The following is a 22,489-nucleotide window of genomic DNA, read 5'->3' on the forward strand; positions in this document are numbered from 1 at the left end:
GCATAATGGATACTAGTTCTGCTGAACAATGGCCATAGAAATACCCACTGAAGAGACATAATGCAGAAACTGATCTTCTATGAGAAAGTGGCTGAAGAATCTGTGAGAGAAGTGTCGTTTATCAACCAGACTGCTGTTAGATCTGAAATAGGCGACTTCAATTTTACATGATGTCACCATTCCAGAATCTAACAATCAACAAAAAAAAATATATGTATACTTATCTTTTAGCGCAGTGTAATAACCATGTTTTTTTTGTAACAACATCTTGTATGATAAACTGTGAATTATGTGAATTTAAATTAATGTATCTATATGTCTAGCATGAATGTAAGTCAGCAAGAAGGGGCAGATATGAGAGAAATCATTAGTGAAATATTATAAATGAAAGAATGTGTATTATTCAGCAACATAGGGCAAAGATCGCCCTAATACTATAAGAGCAGCGTAAACACCCGCAGGCATCACATCTGAGAAGACATCATGACGCAAACGTTCCCGGAAACAAGAAGTCCCGTATGTTGATCGGTTAAGTCACCCAGCCTGAGACCAATGGGTGAGACGATAAGAGAAATTCAAACTTGGAAAGGTGGTGTTCTAGGGGAGCGTATAAAACCCACGACACGGAAGTAAATCACCCCCGTTTTTTCTTGTTCCTGCATTTCTCTTCGTGTGCTCCAAGAGTTCATCGCAGTTCAGCTCTCATTTTTGAGGGCTGACTTACGAAAAGTTCCGGCATGACACCACAGCAGATTTCAGCAAGATCAACCGTAGGCCGTCAATGAGAAGGTCATCGACGTAAAACCTTAGCAGAGAGATAGCGCCCAGCTCAGGCGAGCACGTGTAACCCACGTGGCGATAAGATTGAGACAACCAGAGTCGTAACAAAGAAGGAAGGACAGAAGAAAACCGATAAAGAATAGATAAGTACTCTCACTTGTTCTAGCCCCTTATGAGAATTGACTAACAGTGTTAAGAGAATGCCTCTTAAAATTTGTAATGGAAGAAAGAGTGAAGAACTAAGATTTATGTAAATGACTATGCTTTTGAAATGAACTTTAAGAACTTTCAGTTAGATAGAGATTCTGTCGTAATTAATCCGAGAGAGATTATTTATGTGCTAAAATGCCTAAATGTCCAATTGAGCTGTAATTAAGAATGTATTATATGTTGAGTTATTGAATTTGCTAACATTTTGAAATCAATGCATAATGGTTTTAAGAGTGAGAGAGTGAAAGAATGGTAGAAGTTTAAATTAGATTTGATAACCACTTTAACTTGTATGGCATTATATAATGAGTTTAATAAATATTTTGATTCCTTACTTACATGTGTTTCTGATCATGATGACTGACCCTTCATAAAACATCCAACCTGTGATCGTGTGTGTGTGCGGGGATACCCCAATTGAAAATAGTAGGGCATGACTGCAAATAAAATAAGCCAGAGAACCCAAGGCTTCTAAGAATTCAATTAACATTATTAGTGGCACCTGATATTCTATGATTACCCTAAAGGCTGAGTTTATCTCTAACCTTAAGGCCCAGGCTGGTGCAGAAAAAAAAAAAATTTTGCCTGAGTGACCAAGATAACTCATGGAATTCAGGGAACAGGTAATTTCTGGTGGCCCTTAAACGGTTAAATTACGTAAGAAAAGGTATAAGAGAAGCGAGACTTAACGTTAAGATTAATATTAATGAAGATCACATAACAATGGCGCAACTGACTTAGCAAAGAGGTACATGCGATAGAATTTGATGTAGCGGCTGAAGTAGGAAAGGATACAGTTAAATATATTGCTTCGATATATCAATATCAGAGATATACGACGCAACACTGCTCTTTTCTGAACAGCATCAAGAATTTTTAGGGAAGTTTTAGGTGCACCGTCCCATACATGAGAGCAGTATTCCAAAGTTGATCAGATTTGGGATTTATACAGAGTAAGTAACTGTTGAACAGAGAAGTATCATCTTGACTAGACAAGGATGTCAAGTTTTTTGGAAGCTGCTGATGTGCCAAGAAACATTTGGAGTAAGAGTCAGTCTGAGAAGAGAAATTTGAAATTGACTGTTGAGCTTAGCATTATAAAAAGCAAGCAGAGAAGATCTGAAGCTTTTTTATGGGAAACAAAACTGCATTTTGTAAGCATTGAAGTTGACCAGGTTGTTTTCACCCCTGTCAAGAATATTTTCACCCTGTGGAGATTGGTGTTTAGAGCACTTGTTATAGGTGATCTTGAAGCTTCAGATGTCTGAAGTTCATATGCCTCACGTTGAGAAACACTGTCATATGAGTAGGATGAGTAAAGTCTGCTATCATCAGCAAAATTATGAATAGGACTTGCAGTCACAATGAGAGCAGGTCATTTTTATAAGTATTGGAAGAAGGTGAGTGAAATGAAGGAGGCCTGATGGACACTGACATGGACAGGAAAGTCTGAGGAGAGAATGCAATCCACCATTACACACAGGGATTGACCTGAAAATGGATCTGGTGATCCATTTACACAAGAACGAAGGCAGTCCAAATGATGGTAACTTGTTGAGAAGCCCTCGATGCCAGACCTATTAAAAGCCTTGCAGATGTAAAGAGCAACATGTCGGGTTATACTGTTCAATTTAATAAACCTGTTTTATGTTTAGAAATGTGGTCTCACTAACAGAAATTAAATGAAGATTTGCTAAATTGTAGAAATATTTGCATTCCTACCAGATTCATTTTCCTGCCTTGTTGATCAGCAGCTTGATTAGCTAATCTTAGATGGCCGCAGCCGAATCTCAACATTTTAACCGATTTGAACATGCTTTTTCTGTATATACAACCAATTTCCAAAAAAAGGCGATAAATGATTTACCATCAAGCTATCGACATTTTAATGATTTTAACATACTTTTTCTGTATATACAACCAGTTTCCAAACTGGTTGTATATACATCCACACACCAGGTTTCTCTAAACCTTCCCATGAAATGTGTCCAAATGTGAGTGATATAGGCCACGAGATCTTCTGTGGATCTGGAGTGGCAAAATCCATACTGGTGGCCACTAATTGAATAGTAGTTCTCAAAATGTTTAAAATGACTTAAAACACCTTGAGAATCTTCTACATTACTTTAGAAAAAACTGATGTGAGTACAATTGTCGATAGCTTGATGGTAAATCATTTATCACCTTTTTTTGGAAACTGGTTGTATATACAGAAAAAGTATGTTAAAATCAGAGATGCAAGTTGTTCAAGTTTGTGGAGTGATCCCCTTGAACCAAAATTTCAGGGAGAATTAAGATTCGGCTGCGGCCATCTAAGATTAGCTAATCAAGCTGCAGATCAACAAGGCAGGAAAATGAATCTGGTAGGAATTCGAATATTTCTACAATTTAGCAAATCTTCATTTAATTTCTGCTAGTGAGACCACATTTCTAAACATAAAACAGGTTTATTAAATTGAACAATATAACCCAACAAGTTTTGTAAATCATCAGGGTTACATCATCAGAAGTGCAAAACATGTATAAAAGACTATCAGAAATTAAGTACACATGCAGATGTTATCAGAAGTTCAAAACGAGCATATGCAAGCACTGACCAGAAAAAACTGGTGTGTTAATTACGATGTACATGTCGGAACAATGCTAGTTATTTCTGTTATGTACCAGGTTCGAAGTTATTAGATTTTTGATGAAGCAGATCAAAAACTTGTGTAGAATTAAACCTTGGTTTTAATAACAAGCCATAGTTTAATCTGGGGATACGGAGCATTTCTGAGGATTCTTTAAACTTTCTTGTAAAACAATTATAATCCATACATATGTCATTCTGTTTCTTGCCCAACTACTTGGTAGCTAGTTAAAATAACATTCCACTATGTTTAACACCTGATGTAACATCAAACTGTCTCCTGGTGCCTCCTCCTATTCTAACCGCTGCCTAAAAATTCAAATACAGTCTATATATTGCTCAATATAATGTCTCAGTTACATCATACAACTGTAGCATTCTGAACAGTTTTCTCTTGGCACATGGGCATATGCCTATTCAGATTTAAACTTAAATACATATCCTTGTTATATTCCCATGATTTCTCAACTGTCTAAAAGTGAAAATCTGATCCTGACACCCTCTATTTGGCCTGAATCCAGCAAGTTCTTCTTGCATGCTTGCATAACTCTTACCTGGAACACTCAATAAGAAAATTCCTCTATAATTCTCATCCCTTTTTTCATAGATAGGTATTATGAGCTCTCTACTCCAATCACCTGAACTTCCAAACAGACGTTCTGAATTATACAATGCAGCCATTGTCGAACTTTTATACCTCCATAGTTCAGCATTTCTAGTAAAATACCATCTACTCCAACTCTACATTTCAAGTTTTTGATTTTTTTTTTTTTCCTACCACATGTATTGATATGTCTTCCTGATTGCATTCCTCTGAAATATTTTCTACCACTTCTTGCTTCTAGTTTCATTTAACAATCTTTCAAATTACTTCTGATTCTGATTAAGCTAATCTTGGAAACAACTTTGAAACATGCCTCTCTTGAAGAATCATTCAATATTTTATTTAGTCTACACTGAATCTCCATGGTTTGGTTCTTGTTTTCAAACTTTTTCATTTTTCTTGAATAAAATTTATTTTTGAATCTACAGTTCACCTCTTTCTTTGTTTCAAATTTATCCTGCTAAAAATTAAATGACAGTCGTTTCAAATCCCTATCATGAACTATTGTGAACTCTTGGTATCAACAACAACATACTCAATGAAACTTATTTCTCGTGTCTTCTTTCCATGTGAATTTGTGCCCATTTTTATGTTAGAACATGTTTTTAATAATGACTAGCCCATGTTCTGAAAAAAAATCCAGCACTTAACACAATTTATTAGCTTTGATCTTTTCTTCAAATTTTCTCAAAACGTAAAGATTTTTGTATGTCTAGCCACCATTTCCTACTCTGCCATTCAGATCTCCAATATGGATCAACTTTTCTATCTTTAATTGTGTCAGTGGCCTTATCTAATGCCTTGAAAAATTCCTCTTCATTAAGAATCCTCTATGGGAACATAAGCACAAATAAGTTTTACTGTACAATTTCTTATTTAGAAGACATTTATCTCCCAAATCAGCTGAGTGGTAATGGATCCACTCTACAACCAACAGGTTCAAATCTTGCTGTGAATACTGATGTTTGTGATTGTCTTTGGGCAGATGAATTTGATTCCTCATTCCTGGTGTAGGATCACTACCTTCTTTAATGAATGAATGAAGTGGAAAGAAATAATGCTATGTTTTGTCTCTAGAGCACGATTTCCAAATTACATTCAAAAAAAGAAAATATATATCTACCCTATGTATATAATGATAAGCCTTTTTATTAAACGTTTTTATGTAATCGAGTCATCAGAATTCAAGGAGAACCAGCCTACCAGCCCGAAATTCGGGCTGGTAGGCTGGTTCTCCTTGAATTTCTTGAGTTTCTCGACACTCAGGGGCTACCCTGGATGTTGAGTCTTCGAAATTCGAGTAATCAGAATTCAAGGAGAACCGGCCTACCAGTTAGGAACACTGGGGGAGGCCTAGTAAATTAATAAAAACAGGAAAAAAAAATCCTTAATTCATCCACAATACTAATGTAATATAGGTATATAACTTTCTGTAGTGGGAGTCACATAAAAACATTATAGTACAATGAAAGAGTTAAAATAATAACATTCTAAATCTACATAATGAATAAAAAGGATGCTAATTAATTATGACACAAACCACATTTTCCCTGGAAGATTCTCCCATTACTTTTTCTCTATTTCTCCTGAGGTCTTCTCTGAACCGCTATAAACAAAATAAAAAAAGTCTGACTAAATAGCTGGATAAATACACTTAGATACTATGCAGAGAGAGAGAGAATGCTATCAGAAAAATAAAAATTAAGCAAAAAAATTCAGTTAGTTTATTCTTTACTAAGAATCTGAATGTTGGAAAGGAAATAATAGTTTTTTTGTTGTTGTTATCAACAACATACCTAGTTTGCTAAGGAAGGAAAAACAAGTTCTTGCCTATTTGCATTGCAACACTTTTAGCATTTTATCAACTTCATGACCTTTGTATTCATATTTGTTTTGATGTGTCTAGCCCTGAAGAAGCCACACCACCATTTCTCTTTTAGATGGCAAAACTAGTTGATGTAATTTGTTTATTTAGGTAACAACTAATAAATTCCTGTTTTCTATGTATCATTTTTAGTCATAAAACATCATTTCTTTAAAATAAATCAGTTTTTCAATCTACTGGTTACGTTTCATTTATATATATATCTATATATAGATATATACACACACACACATACAATATATGTGCACCCAGAGACTACATTATAAACAGATGTGACCATATATTTTTTATAACTGAAACTTTGACACCGGTCATTACAATATTGTGCTATTATATACCATGTTTCGTACTACAATAAAACTTTTTTTGCTTAGTGCATGCATTATAGTGTCTGTTGAGGGAGAAGAGGGGTAGTTTTTCATCATGCAAGGTTTCATTCCATCTGTCTCCAATTTACATTAATTATCACTGCAAAATTGCTAATGACTTTATGTGCAGATTATGCAGGAAGAGTAGTGTGGAATTTGTGGATGTGTGGAGTGAGTTCGATGGGCGAAAGGATTTGCATAAGATGGATGGTTTACATTTGAATGGATTTGGTGTACAGACTTGAAAAGGTGTTGTTGAATGAAGTGGGTGTGCAGAATCAGGAAAACTAGAGTTATTAAGGGGGGGGGGAGTAGAATATGCAGACTTTAGGGAGACAGTTGAGTGTATGAATGTGTGTAATATGCCCGAGTGAGTACGAAGGACATCAAATCAGAATGGGATAGTTAGTATAAGGCATTAAAATAGGGATGGGACACATGGGCTTCTGCAATTCATGTATACTTGGAACATTTTACATGGAACATTTTGAGCAAACGTGCTCTTGATTCCTCTCCTTTAAAACCCAAAGTCTGGCTTAGATACATTGACGATATTTTCGCTATCTGGCCCCATGGTCACCAGACAGACACTTTCCTCAGTCACCTAAAGAAACAACACAAACTCATACAATCCACAATTGAGATTGAAAAGCAGAACACACTTCCGTTCCTAGATACACTTGTCACACATCTTCCATCTGGCAGTCTTTCCTTCACTGTTTACCAGAAACCAACACATACTGACTAATAAACACACAAAAACTCCTACCACCACCCAACACAAAAACTAGGGGGCAATAATACACTAAAAAATGGGGCTTTGAAGATTTGCTCCAATGAACAAGCATTTAAAGATGAATTAAAAGTTATCAGCAATACCTTCCTAAAAAATGGTTACAGCCAACCTTAAAGCCACCTTTAAACCTCCTGCAAAATTAAAGAACTTACTCAACTCATCCAAGGATCCACTCCCTCTGCTGGCCCACCCTGGAGCATGCCATATTCATTGCACCTGTAATTTGCCCTAAATAAGGGAAACAGGACGCACAATTCCTATCAGAAAAAAGGAACACAAATGACACATTAAACATAATAACTGTGGTCAAGCTGGTCTTTCTGATCATGCCCTGACCACTTTACGTAGAACTGACTGGAAAAGCACCTGTTGTTTACATCACACCAAAACATGGTATGAATGTAAATTTAAGGAGGCCTGTGAGATTCTTATCAATCCCTAATCTTAACAATAATCATCATCATCATCATCATATGTATAGAGGATTTAGGCCTAGCATGGCCTGTTCCGGCCTTAGAAGTCATCGTTGAACTGCTTAACAATAATAATAGTCTAAAAATCCTAAGCATATAGAAAGCACATATTCTACCCCCATTTAACCTTTCACCCTAAGAGTTAATTATAAATAGGACCATAGGTAATCCAAGATCCCAAACCTAATATAACAATTGTCATATCTTTAGAGGTACCTGTGGCATAGTATATTTAATAATAAAACACGTAAAAACCAGAGTAATAACTTTTAATTAATAAAGGTACAAATATTTCATACTGAAATTAACAGTACATCTTCAGTGTCATACAAACAGTTAAAAAAATGGAATACAAAGTAAAGAACAGTCGGTGGATCACCAATTAACATAGTTGTAGCGTGCTAGGAGATTAATTACTAAATATTATTAAATAATCCTTTAAAGATAATTAATTTTTATTGATGGTTGCATAAAATAAAAGTCTCCCAGATTTTTGAGAGAGTGAGACAGTCATTTCGATTTAGATTCGGCCGATGTAAAATAGCTTCACAACTTTCTTTAAAGAGGCGTTCATATTTGAACCTGCATCTATGGAGGAGAAGAGCTTTATCCCACTGGATATTATGAGTAGTGTCAATGCTGTGTTGTGCTAGACCAGACTTATGAGGTTTCATGTATTCAATATAATATTGATGTTATTTAATTCTTTTTTCCACAGAACGGCCTGTTTGTCCAAAATAAAATCAAATGGTTACAACCCCAATCAAATCCAGCAGATAATCGAGTCCTATGATCCAATACCTCAGGTTTTGTCAACAGACCGCAGAGTTCCAATCCCTTACATTCCAGGCATCTCAGAACCGATAGGCAGAATTTTGAAGAAGTATCATCTGATTCCCATGTACACATTCCTATCAACAAAATTTCTTATTTATTGCCTTCTACAAAAGATAAACTGTCACCTCTATCTTTGGCGAGTGTTTACCAAATACCATGTGAATGCAATGTATCTTATCTTGGACAAACAGGCCGTTCTGTGGAAAAAAGAATTAAGGAACATCAATATTATATTGAATACATGAAACCTCATAAGTCTAGTCTAGCACAACATCGCATTGACACTACTCATAATACCCAGTGGGATAAAGCTCTTCTCCTCCATAGATGTAGGTTCAAATATGAACGCCTCTTTAAAGAAAGTTGTGAAGCTATTTTACATCGGCCGAATCTAAATCGAAATGACTGTCTCACTCTCTCAAAAATCTCGGAGACTCTTATTTTATGCGACCATCAGTAAAAATTAATTATCTTTAAAGGATTATTTAATAATATTTAGTAATTAATCTCCTAGCATGCTGCAACTATATTAATTGGTGATCCACCGACTGTTCTTTACTTTGTATTCCATTTTTTTAACTGTTTGTATGACACTGAAGATGTACTGTTAATTTCAGCATGAAATATTTGTACCTTTATTAACTAAAAGTTATTACTGTGGTTTTTAGGTGTTTAATTATTAAATAACAATTGTCATGTTAAATTAGGACATCATTTTCACTGTAACAAAACTATCTATATGAAAGAATGTTTCTCTGATGTTGTCATAAACAGAATATAGCTTTGATTTAGTTAATTTATTTTCTTTCATTTATTTATTGTTTTTTTTTAATTTTTATTTTCACTAGAGGTCAGGCCAGTAGAATAACCATTGATCAAATCAGTCTTTTCAATATACTATGTGAAATGTAATTTAGCTTGTCTCTGTATACATATGTGTATACTCCAGATGATGACCTTAATATGAAGGTCGAAACACCGGGAAATTAATATAATTATTTATAACACAGTTGTAGAGTCCATAATTTTTGTAAAATGTATGCTGATCACTGTGTAACACTAAAGAAAAGGATCCTGGTACACATGGAGAAATAATGAATGGATTATAAATGTATTAGAAGGGAACATACCAGGAAAGAGAAGAAGAGGCCAGCTGAAATATACATTCTTAGAGGAGGTGTTTAGATTATCTGGAAAAGGTTACTACTAAAGAGGAAAGCCAGAAATAGGATGACCTGGAAGAGAGAAAAACTCTCCATAGCAACTGGGACTGACCCTTAAAATGAAGAGGACAGCTGACTGACACATGAAAAAATGGTATATAGAAGGTGTCAGACTGGAAGATTTAAGGTTACCAGAAGTGTACCATAGGGATCAGTCCTTGGTCCACTGTTATTTTTCCACTGAATGACACTGAGAAGGATTTGGCAGGTGACATCTAGCTGTTTGCTGATGATGCATAGATAGGCAGGTAATCAGGAAAGAAGCTAATACGCATTACTTGAATGAATTGAATATGATGGAACTATGAGCAAAGCCTCCGTAGCTCATCAGTATAGATGAAACCCATTGGTCAGAAAGACCTGGGTTCGATTCCTGTCAGTGATGTGAGGAACCTTTATCTGGTCTCTTTCAACTAAACGTGAGTTAGCCGGTCTCATAGAGAGGTAGGAGGTTTTTTCACCCGGAAACTCGGGTTTTTCGTCCACAAAACAGGCAAACTGGTCCAGCGAAGAACACGCAAGGATTGCAATCATAGATACGTTTCGGCCATATGCTGGTCCCGAGCCGGGATAAAATGGGGGTGGGGTGGGGGGGACAATGGTGAACTATACAACTGTAGGTGACTTTGTGGGCAATGCCTACAAAGTCACCTACAGTCAAAAATGTGGAACTACAAGGGGGGGTGATGATTATGAAGAACTCATGAGACAGCTTGCGGGTGTAGCGCAGAATGAGGAGTTAGCTGGAAAAGAGATCAATGCAGCATGGGGGATTTTCAAAAACTATCTAGTAGATGCAATGTCTAAATGTATTCCAAGGGTGAGAAGGTTAAATAAAGGAGGTGTGAGATGGATGAATAAAGAGATTAAGCATGTGATACAGAGAAAAAGGGCATTGTGGAGGCAGCATAAGAGAAGTGGAAATAATCAATTTCTGAGGTCTACAAAGACCAGGCAAGGAGGGTGACTTGGTTGGTGAGAGTAGCTAAAGAGAGGTATGAAAAGCAGTTAGCTAATGAAGCTAAAAAGAATCCTAGGGAGTTCTTTCGATATGTAGCCAGCAAAAGAAAGAATGATTATGGAAGGATGACATTGATTGGAGAAAATGGTATAAAGACAGCTGTTGCAGAATGTGTGGTGGATTTTATGAACTGCTCAATACTTAATGAGCAGTTCATAAAGATCTTTCAATCTTGTGTATGTGACTTCATGGAGAGATTGAGAGCAGATGATGATAGGGAGGAGAGACTGACTGTAGGTGAGCAAGAGGTGTTTGGGGAGTTGAGTAAACTAGATGTAAATAAGGCTGTGGGACTTAATAATATATCACCACGTAGTCTGAAGGAATGTGCCAGGGAGTTGACACCTGCCTTGACATATTTTTTTAATATGAGTCTTGCACTTGGTCAAGTTCCTAAGGAGTGGAAGGAGGGCAAGATTGTGCCACTTCATAAAGGAGGTGATCGAACTCAAGCATCAAACTATAGGCTATCTCTGTGTCAGGTGTTGTGGTTAAGTTGTTGGAGAAGCCTGTGAGAACTAGGATCCAGAGTTAGGTTGACAACAATGGTATTATCTTTGATGGATAGCATGGATTTTCTAAAGGGAGGTCATGTTTTAGTAATCTACTTACTTATTACAATAAAGTGACTGCTTCCTTGGACAGAGGAGAAGGATACACAGTAATATACTTGGATTTCGCAAAGGCTTTTGATAGAGTACCTCATGATAAGTTGACAAACTAGAGCAGATGGGGTTGGATATTAGATTAGCGCATTGGATTGGAGACTGGCTATCTGATAGGTATCAACAAGTTGTGTATGTTGGTGCGATATCCAGGAAAAGGAAAGTCACTAGTGGAGTGCCTCAGGGGTTTGTTTTAGCACCATTACTGTTTAACTTGTATATTAATGATATTGGCGAAGATTTGGATGGAGATATTCAGTTGTTTGCAGATGATGCAAAGTTGGGACGAACCATAAAGAGTAGTGAAGATGTTGTGGCATTACAAGAAGATTTGAATAAATTGAGTGATTGGGCATGGAAATGGGGATGCGAGTTCAATGTTGGAAAATGTAAGGTTTTAAAATTTGGAAAACAAAGATGGGATGCAAAATTTATGCTTGGTGAGAATATATTGTTGGAGGTAGAGGAAATAAGAGATCTGGGGGTGATAGTGGATAAGGATCTAAAATTTAGAGGACACAATGCCAAAATTGTGAAGACAACACAAAGGCTTCTGGGAATGATGTGGAGGACACTGACTTGTAGAAATAGGGAGATTCTTGTTCCGTTGTATAAGGCTTTGATTAGGCCACACATGAACTATTGTGCCCAGATTTGGTCACCGGGTTTTCAGAAAGGATGAAGAGATGTTGGAAAGGGTCCAAAGGTGACTGACTGACTGTCGAGTAGAAGGAAAGATTGAGAAGATGTAATTTGCAGAGTCTGGTGGACAGGAGGAAGAGGGGAGATATGATAGAGACCTACAAGTTGGTAAGGGGTTGTTTTAGGATCAATGCTGGAGAAGTTTTACAGCAAATTGTGAGAGATCAGGGGAGAACCAGAGGTCATCCCTAAAAACTGTATAAAGAGGGTGCAAGTATTCTGAAGCAGGTTTTTTTCGTGCAGAGTTGTGAATGATTGGAATGCCTTGCCTGAGAGTGTGGTGTCTGCAAGGAGTTTGAGTGTGTTTAAGACACGGTATGATGAGATGTGTGTGTATGATAAAAGGACCTCCCAGATGAGTCTTTGACTCCATGAGGTCTTGGGGTAATAATAATAATAAAATTACTGAAGGGAAAAACCAGTCAGGAACTGTGAGCATATGAAAATGGCTGTCAGTTCAAGGTTAGTAAATGTAAAGTTATGCACTTTGATGTGATGAGATATCCAATGTCATATTATATTGTTGAGATTATGCTAAAAGAAACCAATCAGGCTAGAGATCTTTATCTAGGTTATCTTTATCTTTATTTGCTACATAGCCCTTGCTACAAGGGCTATGTAGCAAAGATTGCAAATACAACTCAGAGGATACTTGTAATGCTGAAACAAAACCTGACATGCAAGTGTAAGGAATTCATGTTGCCCTTCACAACGCCTTGATACACCCTGACTTGTACTATTGTACACAGGTCTAGTCTCTTAATTCCCATGATTGCAAAGGACTGATGATGTCAGTAGAGGAATACAGATTACGAAGAAAGAGTGAGAATTTGGACTACAGACAGTAGTAAACAGGAGAAAGAGAAGTGATATAATTGAGACTTCAACTTCTGAAAGGGTCATACAGGATACCAGTAGCTGGAATATTTAATTTTAAGGATACTCAGGAGAGGATGAGAGGTAGATTTTTCTCTTATAGTGATGTGTGATTGGAATAGATTATCTCTGGAGCTTGTGAGTGCAGGCAGCATGAATGAATGAATTCAAGAAATGACACCTGTTACAGGTGATATGTGGCTTCCCTTAATGAGTTCCAAACTCCCAGGATTATTATAATGTTGACAGAAGCTCTATGAGTAGCCATTTTTAAATCAATGGAAATAACAGCAGTTAAAATGATTGTTGAAAATTTCACAAGTATTCCCATAAGCAATGCATTTGTAGAGAATACTCGAATCAGTATGGCATGGGAATAGAAAACTTATGCATCAAACTCTTAAGTAAAAGATGTGCACTCATGTGAACTTTAATATCGAATTCAAATAATTCATCGACAAGGATTGTGATTTGTACGGATCTTAATTGATCCATACAAATCACAATCCTTGCAGGTTATGCAAGGCCGCCAACATAGATATCAAAATATAATATTTACTTTTAATAGTCAGTTTTGTTTATTGAAATAAAAATAATTCAGTGTTTCTCTTATATACTTTATATGTTATATCTCTTTGGTGTGGATGTGTTTTGTTTATCGAAATAAAAATTTTTTTTAAAAAATTAAGAAATTTTTTGTTACACTCCCTCCCCCAGCCTGGAATTAAATCTCCAGCCAACACTATAGAAAAAGTTGGTAAGTTGGGAACCCTACGCAGAAGAAACTAAAAAAAAAACTGGAAAAGAATTTTGGGAATAAAGGGAGAAATTAGCGAAGAACAAACTGAGTTCAAGTAAAACAGGGGTTTGGATAAAATTTTTACTTTAAGCCAAATAATCAAGAAATAATGGAATCTCTGTAGTAATGGAACCACACCTACAAAATGGAATTTTTGTAGATGTGGAAAAGAGACAACAGTACTAAGAGAAAAGCTGTTCAAAACTACAATTATATAATGTAAATGGAACATTATATAAAACAATATTTAGCTATCTATATATACTGCTTTTTTGTATAAATCATCCTATTAAAGTAAATTAGGTACAGGAAGGAATTGGACTGGTGTGGTATTAACAAAAGATCGCACGAACCAAAGACAAAGGCAAGCCAACAATTGAGTTAAAATGCTAATTCTCTTCAACCGAATTCCATAATATCTGAAACACATTCACTATTTATTTCTTAGTTTTAACCCGTTCACGACAGGGTGGTGTCAAGCAAAACCATACATTGCACGGGCAACATATGGTTTTGCTTGAGTCTATACAGCAGTTTCTGTTGGAGGAGAGATGTGATTAATCAGTTAGCTGTTTTTAACCCAGTTGTCTCTGCACTATTTGTTAAGAAATATATTACACAGATTGCAAATGTCTCTGTTCCTTATTCAGTGATACAATAAAACTACTTGTTTTTCGCAATTTGAGTAGGAGAATTCATATATAATATATAATTTATTGAGAAATATATATGTTTAAAATGATTCTTTTATTCTTAATAATGATTCCACGTTAATGATGCACAGCTGAAAATTGCTTTTATAAAACTGTTTTTATACAGATGAGTTAATGGCTATGTTTACTGTTTCCCACAGGTTTCTAACAGTATCATGAGACTGGATACAAAGAAAGAAAGAAATCTGTAACATCCATTGTCATTCCATTCTTGCTTCATGCAACTGAGCATTATTTCCGTGTTCATTCTGATGATGTGATGAGATACTCTTCACATTTTATATTAAATGTTCCCCAACTGAGAGGCTGCAGGTTTAATCCTGCCATAGACATGGATGTTAGCGAGTGTCTTTAAGCAGGGAGATGAATATCTTCACCTGGAGTGGGACCACTTTCCCACTTGTTGGAGGCCTGAAGTGGCTTGAAAGAGTTCCATGTTTGGTCTCTAGAGCAGGGTTTCCAGATGATGTAAAAATAAATAAAAATCACAAAAAAATATATACAATTCATAAAAATAGAAAAAATCCTTAGTCCACCCATGCTACTAATGTACTAGAGGCTTACACAAAAACCTTTAGTGGGTGGGACCTACATGAAAAAGTGATTAATAATCAAATTCCTGACATGTGCCTCAGGGGCTGTACGGGATGCGATAGTACATGAAAAAGTTACATCATTACTAGGGATGTGCTGAAGCACTGAATACCAAATATCTGGCCAAAGAATACTGAATTAAATTTTATAAACAATATTTTAAAAAAAAAATACACATTAAAAAAAAATTTAATGTGTATTTTTCTTCTTTCAAAACATTTGTTTATTGAATATAATTCGCAATGCTTAAAATTTAATTATGCTTCGGCCAAATTCCAAAATGAAGAAATATTAAAATGTGTAATAATACTTCATCTAACTATTAATTTTTCAGGAAATAACAATGTTTACTAAAATATTAATTTTAGTAAAGATTGCCTTTATCTGCCTTTTATTGGTTTTTTTGAGTGAAGTTTCACTGGCCTGACAGCTGTTTCGAACTGCTAGTTTTCATCAGAGATCAGACAAAAACCTTAAAATAACAAGAATTCTCATTCAATACCAGAGCAATTCTTTTTTAGAGAATTGTATTTTTCATAAGGAAACAGTAGTCAGTGCTTAAGAGTAATTATCAAAGAGCCAAAATGTATTCATCAATTCATATTTCACTTGGTACTTAAGAAACTTGGAAAGTTTTAAGTAGAGCAAGCTAAGGCAACTCCAATTCTGAAGGATTGCATTCTCATAAGCTATGTTCATTATTCTAAACTCTCCAAGTTTATATATGTATATATATATTCGGCTACAAAATAAGCATGTATCTTTAATATCTTCTATTTCTGTTTATTTTATATTACCAAAATGAAGACTTTTAGGATCTTCTATGATAAAAAAAGGGAAACAAAATTTTTATTTCTCTAAATATAACACCTGTCAAATTTTTAAAGCATAAAACAAAAATACTTCGATATGAAGTAAGTGAGATACTGTAATGGAGGATATTATGGATCTACCCATATTTTATAGCCAAATGTACAAAAGAAATTAAGAAAACCTTTGAAAATTTACAGAGGATTTGTAAGAACATAATCTTCTCATAAGTTTTATAATAATTTTTCAAAATTACAAAAATTTTTTCTACATTTCTTACTTTCCAATACAACATAAAAATATTGCACTTATTGTTTCAAATAGCAAAAATATTAACAGAATTTATTTTATATGTAAAATAGAGAATAATTATGAATTTAATAATCTAAATGAATTCACAATAAATTATGACATAGAAAAATGAATTTTTCAGCATTTTGTGGAGCACCTAGTGACAAAAGAAATTTTCTGAGAAATTGTAATACAGAATAAGTTTACTCATTAGCCTTGGAAACCTTTCTATTTGAACAGTTGTGCAATATAAGGAGAGGCTTTTCCCACTTGGTTGTGTTTGTTATGACACAAGTAATAGGAATTTTTTGTGTTTCATAAAAAATTCAGCTAGCCAAATACAAATCTTTCTACTGATTCAGCCAAAGCCAAATATCTGAAAAACATGATCAATTGCCCGAATACTGAATATTCAATGCATCCCTAATCATTACTAACTTCTTATTAAAAATTAATTAATCCAAATTAATCTGCTATCTGTCAAGACTCCAATATTATTAGATCTTATATTTCTGTTTTCTAAAGCACTTCCTACTATATTAATCCACCTAAATTTTGGTTTTCTGGGATTTTTTTTGCTGCCATCCTGGCAAAGAACACTTGTTTGGCTAACCTTCCCCATTCTATTCTGTTTAAATGACCATTCCACCTCAGATTAGTTCTGCTAACACATTCTTGAATGCTATTAATTTCAAGTTCTTTCCTAATATTCTCAATTTTAAATAAAATGCTGCCATTCATGCCATCTGTTCACTCCCTCAATATTTCTCAGAACTCTCATTTTTGTAGATCAGCAAGTATTTTATTTCAAACCCAGCTCTCATATTTATAAGCTGAACTACAGCTATATAATAATATAGTTAGTCAAGTGCTTTGACTAATTTCTCTCTTCTTCACATAGTCATTCGACTCCCTACTCCTACCATTCCAGCTTCGCTAATGCTGTTGTCTATTTCCATATTTAATTTTGCTATCTTCTAAATCTGATTCTTCACTAAAAATTGTGCCTAAACAGCCAAAATGTTTTACTTGTTCTATAGGTATTTACATAATTTACATAATTTAAGGGTATACTTTAATTGTTAACGTAATGCTCACCAATTAATGGCCCAGTTGGTCACGTAGATACAGTACAAGCTCCCCAACTAATGGGCTATTAGTTTGAATAATCCTATCATTGCATGGATGTTTGTGCATAGGCATGAGACCAAAACCTTGCTTACATGTGGCATGAAGTACGTTGAAACATTATAGGTTTGGTCTGTACAATAGGTTTTCCGATTATATAATCTTCAGCTCACCTATGGCACTAATACCAAGTACTACAGATGCTTTCATTGTAGAATTCACATAAAAACAACAAAAATTGAAATTAGTTGGAAGCTCATTAGCAATTATCTTCACTCTATAAATATTTACTGAACAATTCCCATATAGTTTCATGATAGCAGAAATATTTTGAAAGAAAATATGGCATAAATTATAATAGTCTACTATTTCTTGAATCCTGCATATTTACAAAACAAAAAAAAATTATTATGATGATGTTGTATATATCAGAATTTAGTTTCTTAATGAAACCATTAAGAAACTAAAACAATGAAAACAAAGAGATTTATAATATTTCTGTTACACAAAACATCTTATAATTAGAAAAACAAAAAATATTAGAAATTTTCAATCCTCAGTTTCATTACCTCATTCATTTTCTCTTCCCAAGCAGCCAAAGTGCTTGAGCCTTCCTTTTTCTTGCGAAGAATCTCTTTAACTTCTTCCCTAAAAGTGCAGGAAATTAACTATTAGAATAGGATGGTTTTCAAATCCTGTAAGTTATAAAAACTACAGTAGAAGAAAAAATTGGTGCAAATTTTAATCTTATAATTAAAATTTAGATTTAAGGTTAGTGAAATTAACCATACAAAAATCAGTTATGATTATTTTAAGTCAAGACAAAGCTAAATCATTTAGGAAAGTTTTAAATGTAAAATGTGTGTGATGTTCAATACCCAATAATAAAGTGCTGATGTTCAATACCCAGTTGCATTTTTATAGGAGAGGATTGGAGAAGTAACCAAATTTCTAGGATTTCAAAAAAAAAAAAATGTAACTGATGTACATGAGTCTTAACTCACCTACAGTTGAAAATTTCTCATGAAAATGTCTCGTGTTGTACATGGGATCAGAGCCAGGTCTTTATAACCAGTTTTCAACCCAAAGTTATTCTTTCAAACATACACTAAATAATGTGCATATATCAAAAATCAGTAAACCGCTACATTTTACTTAATGATACTATTATTAGTACAGTTACTTTCTTTTATTTTCTCTACATATCTGTGCCTAGTCATTTCACATCATAATCTCCATGGATAAAAAAAAAAAAAAAAAAAAAAAAAGATTCAAATCCCATTTGTAATCACAGGAATTCTTTATATATGGTTTTATATTTGAATCATCAAAAAATTTCTCATATGTGTCCTCAGAGAAGTGTACAGGATACCATTACTACCATAAGAAAAGTTTACATCATTACTAACTTCCTACTGAAAAGTTTCCAGCAAATTAGTCTTATCAATCAGGACTCCGTTATTGTCAGATATCATATTTTGGTCATCTAAGACCCTATCAACTGCATCAAACCATGTATGCTAAGTATTCTAATAATAATGGTCTTCCTCAGAGTCTTTCCTGTCATCTTGTCATTAAAAAAAACCTATTTTGTTAGCCAATAATACTCTCTCATTCTGTTTAAGTAACCAAACCACCTAAGAGCAGCTCTTATCACACATTCTGAAATACAAAGTTAAGTTCATCTTCATTTTTAATATGATTTTGCCATTATTACCATTATCCAGTCTTTGATCAACTGTTAAATATCTTAATCCAGCCAGATTCTGGGTTAAGATATTTGATATATACATAATCAAAACTCGGGTGCTTAAGGGTCAAAGCTGTATAACTGAGAGGAGACCTAAACATAGCCTTTAAAGGAATGCGGAGACCCGACCAGGGCTTCTGACCTAATGTCCAATCCTCACCTTCTTGTGATGCACCGTGTTGGGTATCTACTCGGATACTGAATGAACGAGGATGGGCTGGCAATTTGGGATTTAGCCGACTAAAGTGTATTCTTATTGGTTAATCAAAATAAAAAATGATGGTACGACATGACAAAATTTCATGCCGGCTGGGGCATCGCCCGGTTAAACAAGGCCCCTGTTGTTTTCGCCAGGGAACCAGGGCGAACAGCGAAAAGTAAGCTACTGGAACAAATCTGAAAACAAACCCCAACTCAACATCACCAGAGTTAAAGATCGGTGATGTTGACATAAGAAGCCTCAATGGCAAAGAAATGGAGCTAGCTGAGGAATTAGATAAGTACCAGATCGACAAAACAGGGGTGACTGAAACAAAAATGACAAAAACTGGTAAGATCTTTTTGAGCAATAAATACAAAATGTTATATTCAGGCAATGACAATCAAGGAAAAGAAGGAGTAGCCATAGTATTCAACACAAAATACGAGGCTAATCTTCTTGAATGGCAGTCAGTCTCAAGTAGAGTAACGTGGGCAAATATGAGAATGGGGAACTGGACAATGAGACTTATTTGTGCCTATGGTCCCACAGAAGGTTCTACTAAGGTAGAAGTGGAGGAATTTTTTGATGCTTTAGAAAAAGCACCTGACACAATGAAAAAGGAACAGTTGGTCCTTGTTGGGGATCTAAATAGCAGAGTAGGAAATGATTGTGAGACATACAAAAATATTTTGGGAAAATTTGGAGAAAAGAGCAAAGCTAATAATAATGGCAAATATCTGTTGGACTGGTCATTACTAACACCATGTTCCAACATAAAAATGTGCACAAATTCACATGGAGAGAAGAGGCTAGGAATAAGAAAAGTCTCATTGACTATGTTATTGTTAATAGTGATGTTTTCTCCCTGGTGCAGGACACCAGAGTGTACAGAGGATTTGAAATTGGAAGTGATCACTATTTAGTCTTGAGCAGGATAAAATTGAATTTCATATTGAAAAGAATAACATGTAAGAAAGTTTTAAAGCGAATAAAAGTTGAGCAGCTCTCAGATGTGAACTGTAGACTAAAATACAGAAAGATTATTGAAAAGAAAATGAAAAAGTTTGAGAACAGGAATCAAACCTTGGAGATTCAGTGGCAAACTCTGAAGAAAACATTGATTGATTCTGCCAGAGAGGCATGTGGTGAGGTTGTGTGCAAGGATAAAAAAATCAGAACTCCCTGGTGGACACAGGAAGTTAAAGAGGCAGTGAAGGAAAAGAAGAAAGCATATCAAAAGTTCCTGGCAAATAAGTCAGCTTGTGTTCTTAGAGAATACAGAGACAAATGCAAGAATGCTAAACACTGTCATGGGAGGACTTTGGCAAGAATATAGAAAATAAATATCAAGGAGGTGGTAAGATATTCTGGAGGTTGTTGAAGAAGCTTAGAAATGGAGGAAAGGGTGCTGTAAAAGGAGTTAGAGATGAGAAAAGTGACATGAAAACAGGAGAAAAAGATATCCTTGAAGTATGGAGTAATTACTTCGAAAAATTACTAAATGAAACAAGCAGTGAGAGCACAGTGGTAAAAAACACTCAACAGGCATACAGTCAGGAATACATATCCATACTTGAAGTAGAAAAAGCCATCAAAGGGTTGAAATGTGGAAAGGCAGCAGGAGTAGATGATATTCGACTAGAAATGCTGAAGTATGGTGGTATAAGAGTCTGAACTATGCAGTGGCTGCACTGCATAGTTCAGAAAGCCTGGACAGAGGGACGAATTCCCGATGATTGGAGTAGGGCTCTCATAGTACCCATATATAAAAAGGGAAATAAAACTGAATGTGAGAATTACAGAGGTATTTCCCTACTGAGTGTTCCTGGCAAGATCTATGCAAGTATACTTCAGAAATGGTTGAGAAGAATTGTGGAAGAAAAGCTTGGTGAAGAACAAGCTGGATTCCGGCCAAACAGAGACTGTCAGAATCATATCTTCACTTTACGACAAATAGTCGAGAAAGCATTGGAATATAACAGAGATCTGTATTTAAGTTTTGTCGATTTCGAAAAGGCATATGACAAGGTGCCAAGAGAAGCTATTCAATACGCTACAGTTATATGGTGTCAATGGGGCATTATATCAAGCAATACTTAGTCTTTATTTGAGTTATAAGTCAGCAGTTAGAATTGAAGGAAGTACAGGAAGATGGTTTAATGTTAAATCTGGTGTGAGACAAGGATGTACATTATCCCCTCTGTTATTCATTATCTATATGGATCACATTATGAAGGAAAGTGGTATTAAACATGATATCAAAATTGGAGATGTTAATGTCAGCTCTTTGCTTTATGCAGATGATGTTATACTTCTAAATAAATCCGCTACAAGTCTGCAAGATTCTCTGACTAAATTGAATAGCTGTTGTAATAGATATGGTATGAAGGTCAGCAATAAAAAGACAAAGACAATGAAAATAGGCAGAATCATTGAAAATATTAACTGTGTTGTGAATGGAGAACCTGTGGATCAAATGAAACATTTCAGGTACTTAAGCACGATTTTTACTGAAGATGGTGAATTAAATATAGAAATAGACAACAGAATCAGCAAATCTGGTATGGTAGGAAGTCAATTAAATAAATTCATATGAAATAAGAGAGAAATTAGTTGGAACACTAAATTAGCTGTATACAAGACAGTGTTGAAACCAGTTTTAACTTATGGATCTGAGAGCTGGGTCAGAAGTAAAACACTTGACCAAAGACTAGAGACCGCAGATATGAGAGTCCTTAGAAAGATTATAGGTGTGAACAGATGGCATCGATGGCAATATCATATTAAAAATGAGGATATTAGGAAAGAACTTGACATTGTCATCATCCAGGAATGCGTTAGCAGAGCTAATCTCAGGTGGTATGGTCACTTCAACAGAATGGGCGAAGAAAGATTAGCAAAACAAGTGTTCTCTGCCAGGTTGGTAGCAAAACGACCCAGAGGAAGACCAAGATATAGGTGGATTGATACAGTACAAAGTGCCTTAGACGATAGAAAAAGAAGATCTGATAATGTTGGAGGAAAATTGTAGATAGGAAGTTAGTAATGATGTAAATTTTTCATGTATTACTATCATATCCTGTACACCCCTTGAGGGTACATGACAGGAATTTGATGATGATGATAATCAAAA

The 22,489-nt window shown here is 35.1% G+C and overlaps 1 protein-coding gene across 1 annotated transcript in view; it reads right to left on the reverse strand.

Annotated features, from left to right (window-relative positions):
- The window catches only part of LOC150099065 (uncharacterized), a 232,469-nt gene that overhangs the window by 154,629 nt on the left and 55,351 nt on the right, over positions 1–22,489 (reverse strand). The window contains exons 3-4 of the mRNA XM_090405542.1: positions 17,974–18,052; positions 5,764–5,829 (exon numbers count right to left, since the gene is read on the reverse strand). Of these exons, the coding sequence (XP_090261668.1) occupies positions 5,764–5,829; positions 17,974–18,052 (145 nt within the window). The remainder of the gene's footprint in view (positions 1–5,763; positions 5,830–17,973; positions 18,053–22,489) is intronic.

The sequence above is a fragment of the Typopeltis vanoorti genome, chromosome 15, assembly GCF_054136105.1.
Source record: "Typopeltis vanoorti isolate ZY-2024b chromosome 15, IOZ_Tvanoo_1.0, whole genome shotgun sequence".
NCBI lineage: Eukaryota > Metazoa > Arthropoda > Arachnida > Uropygi > Thelyphonidae > Typopeltis > Typopeltis vanoorti.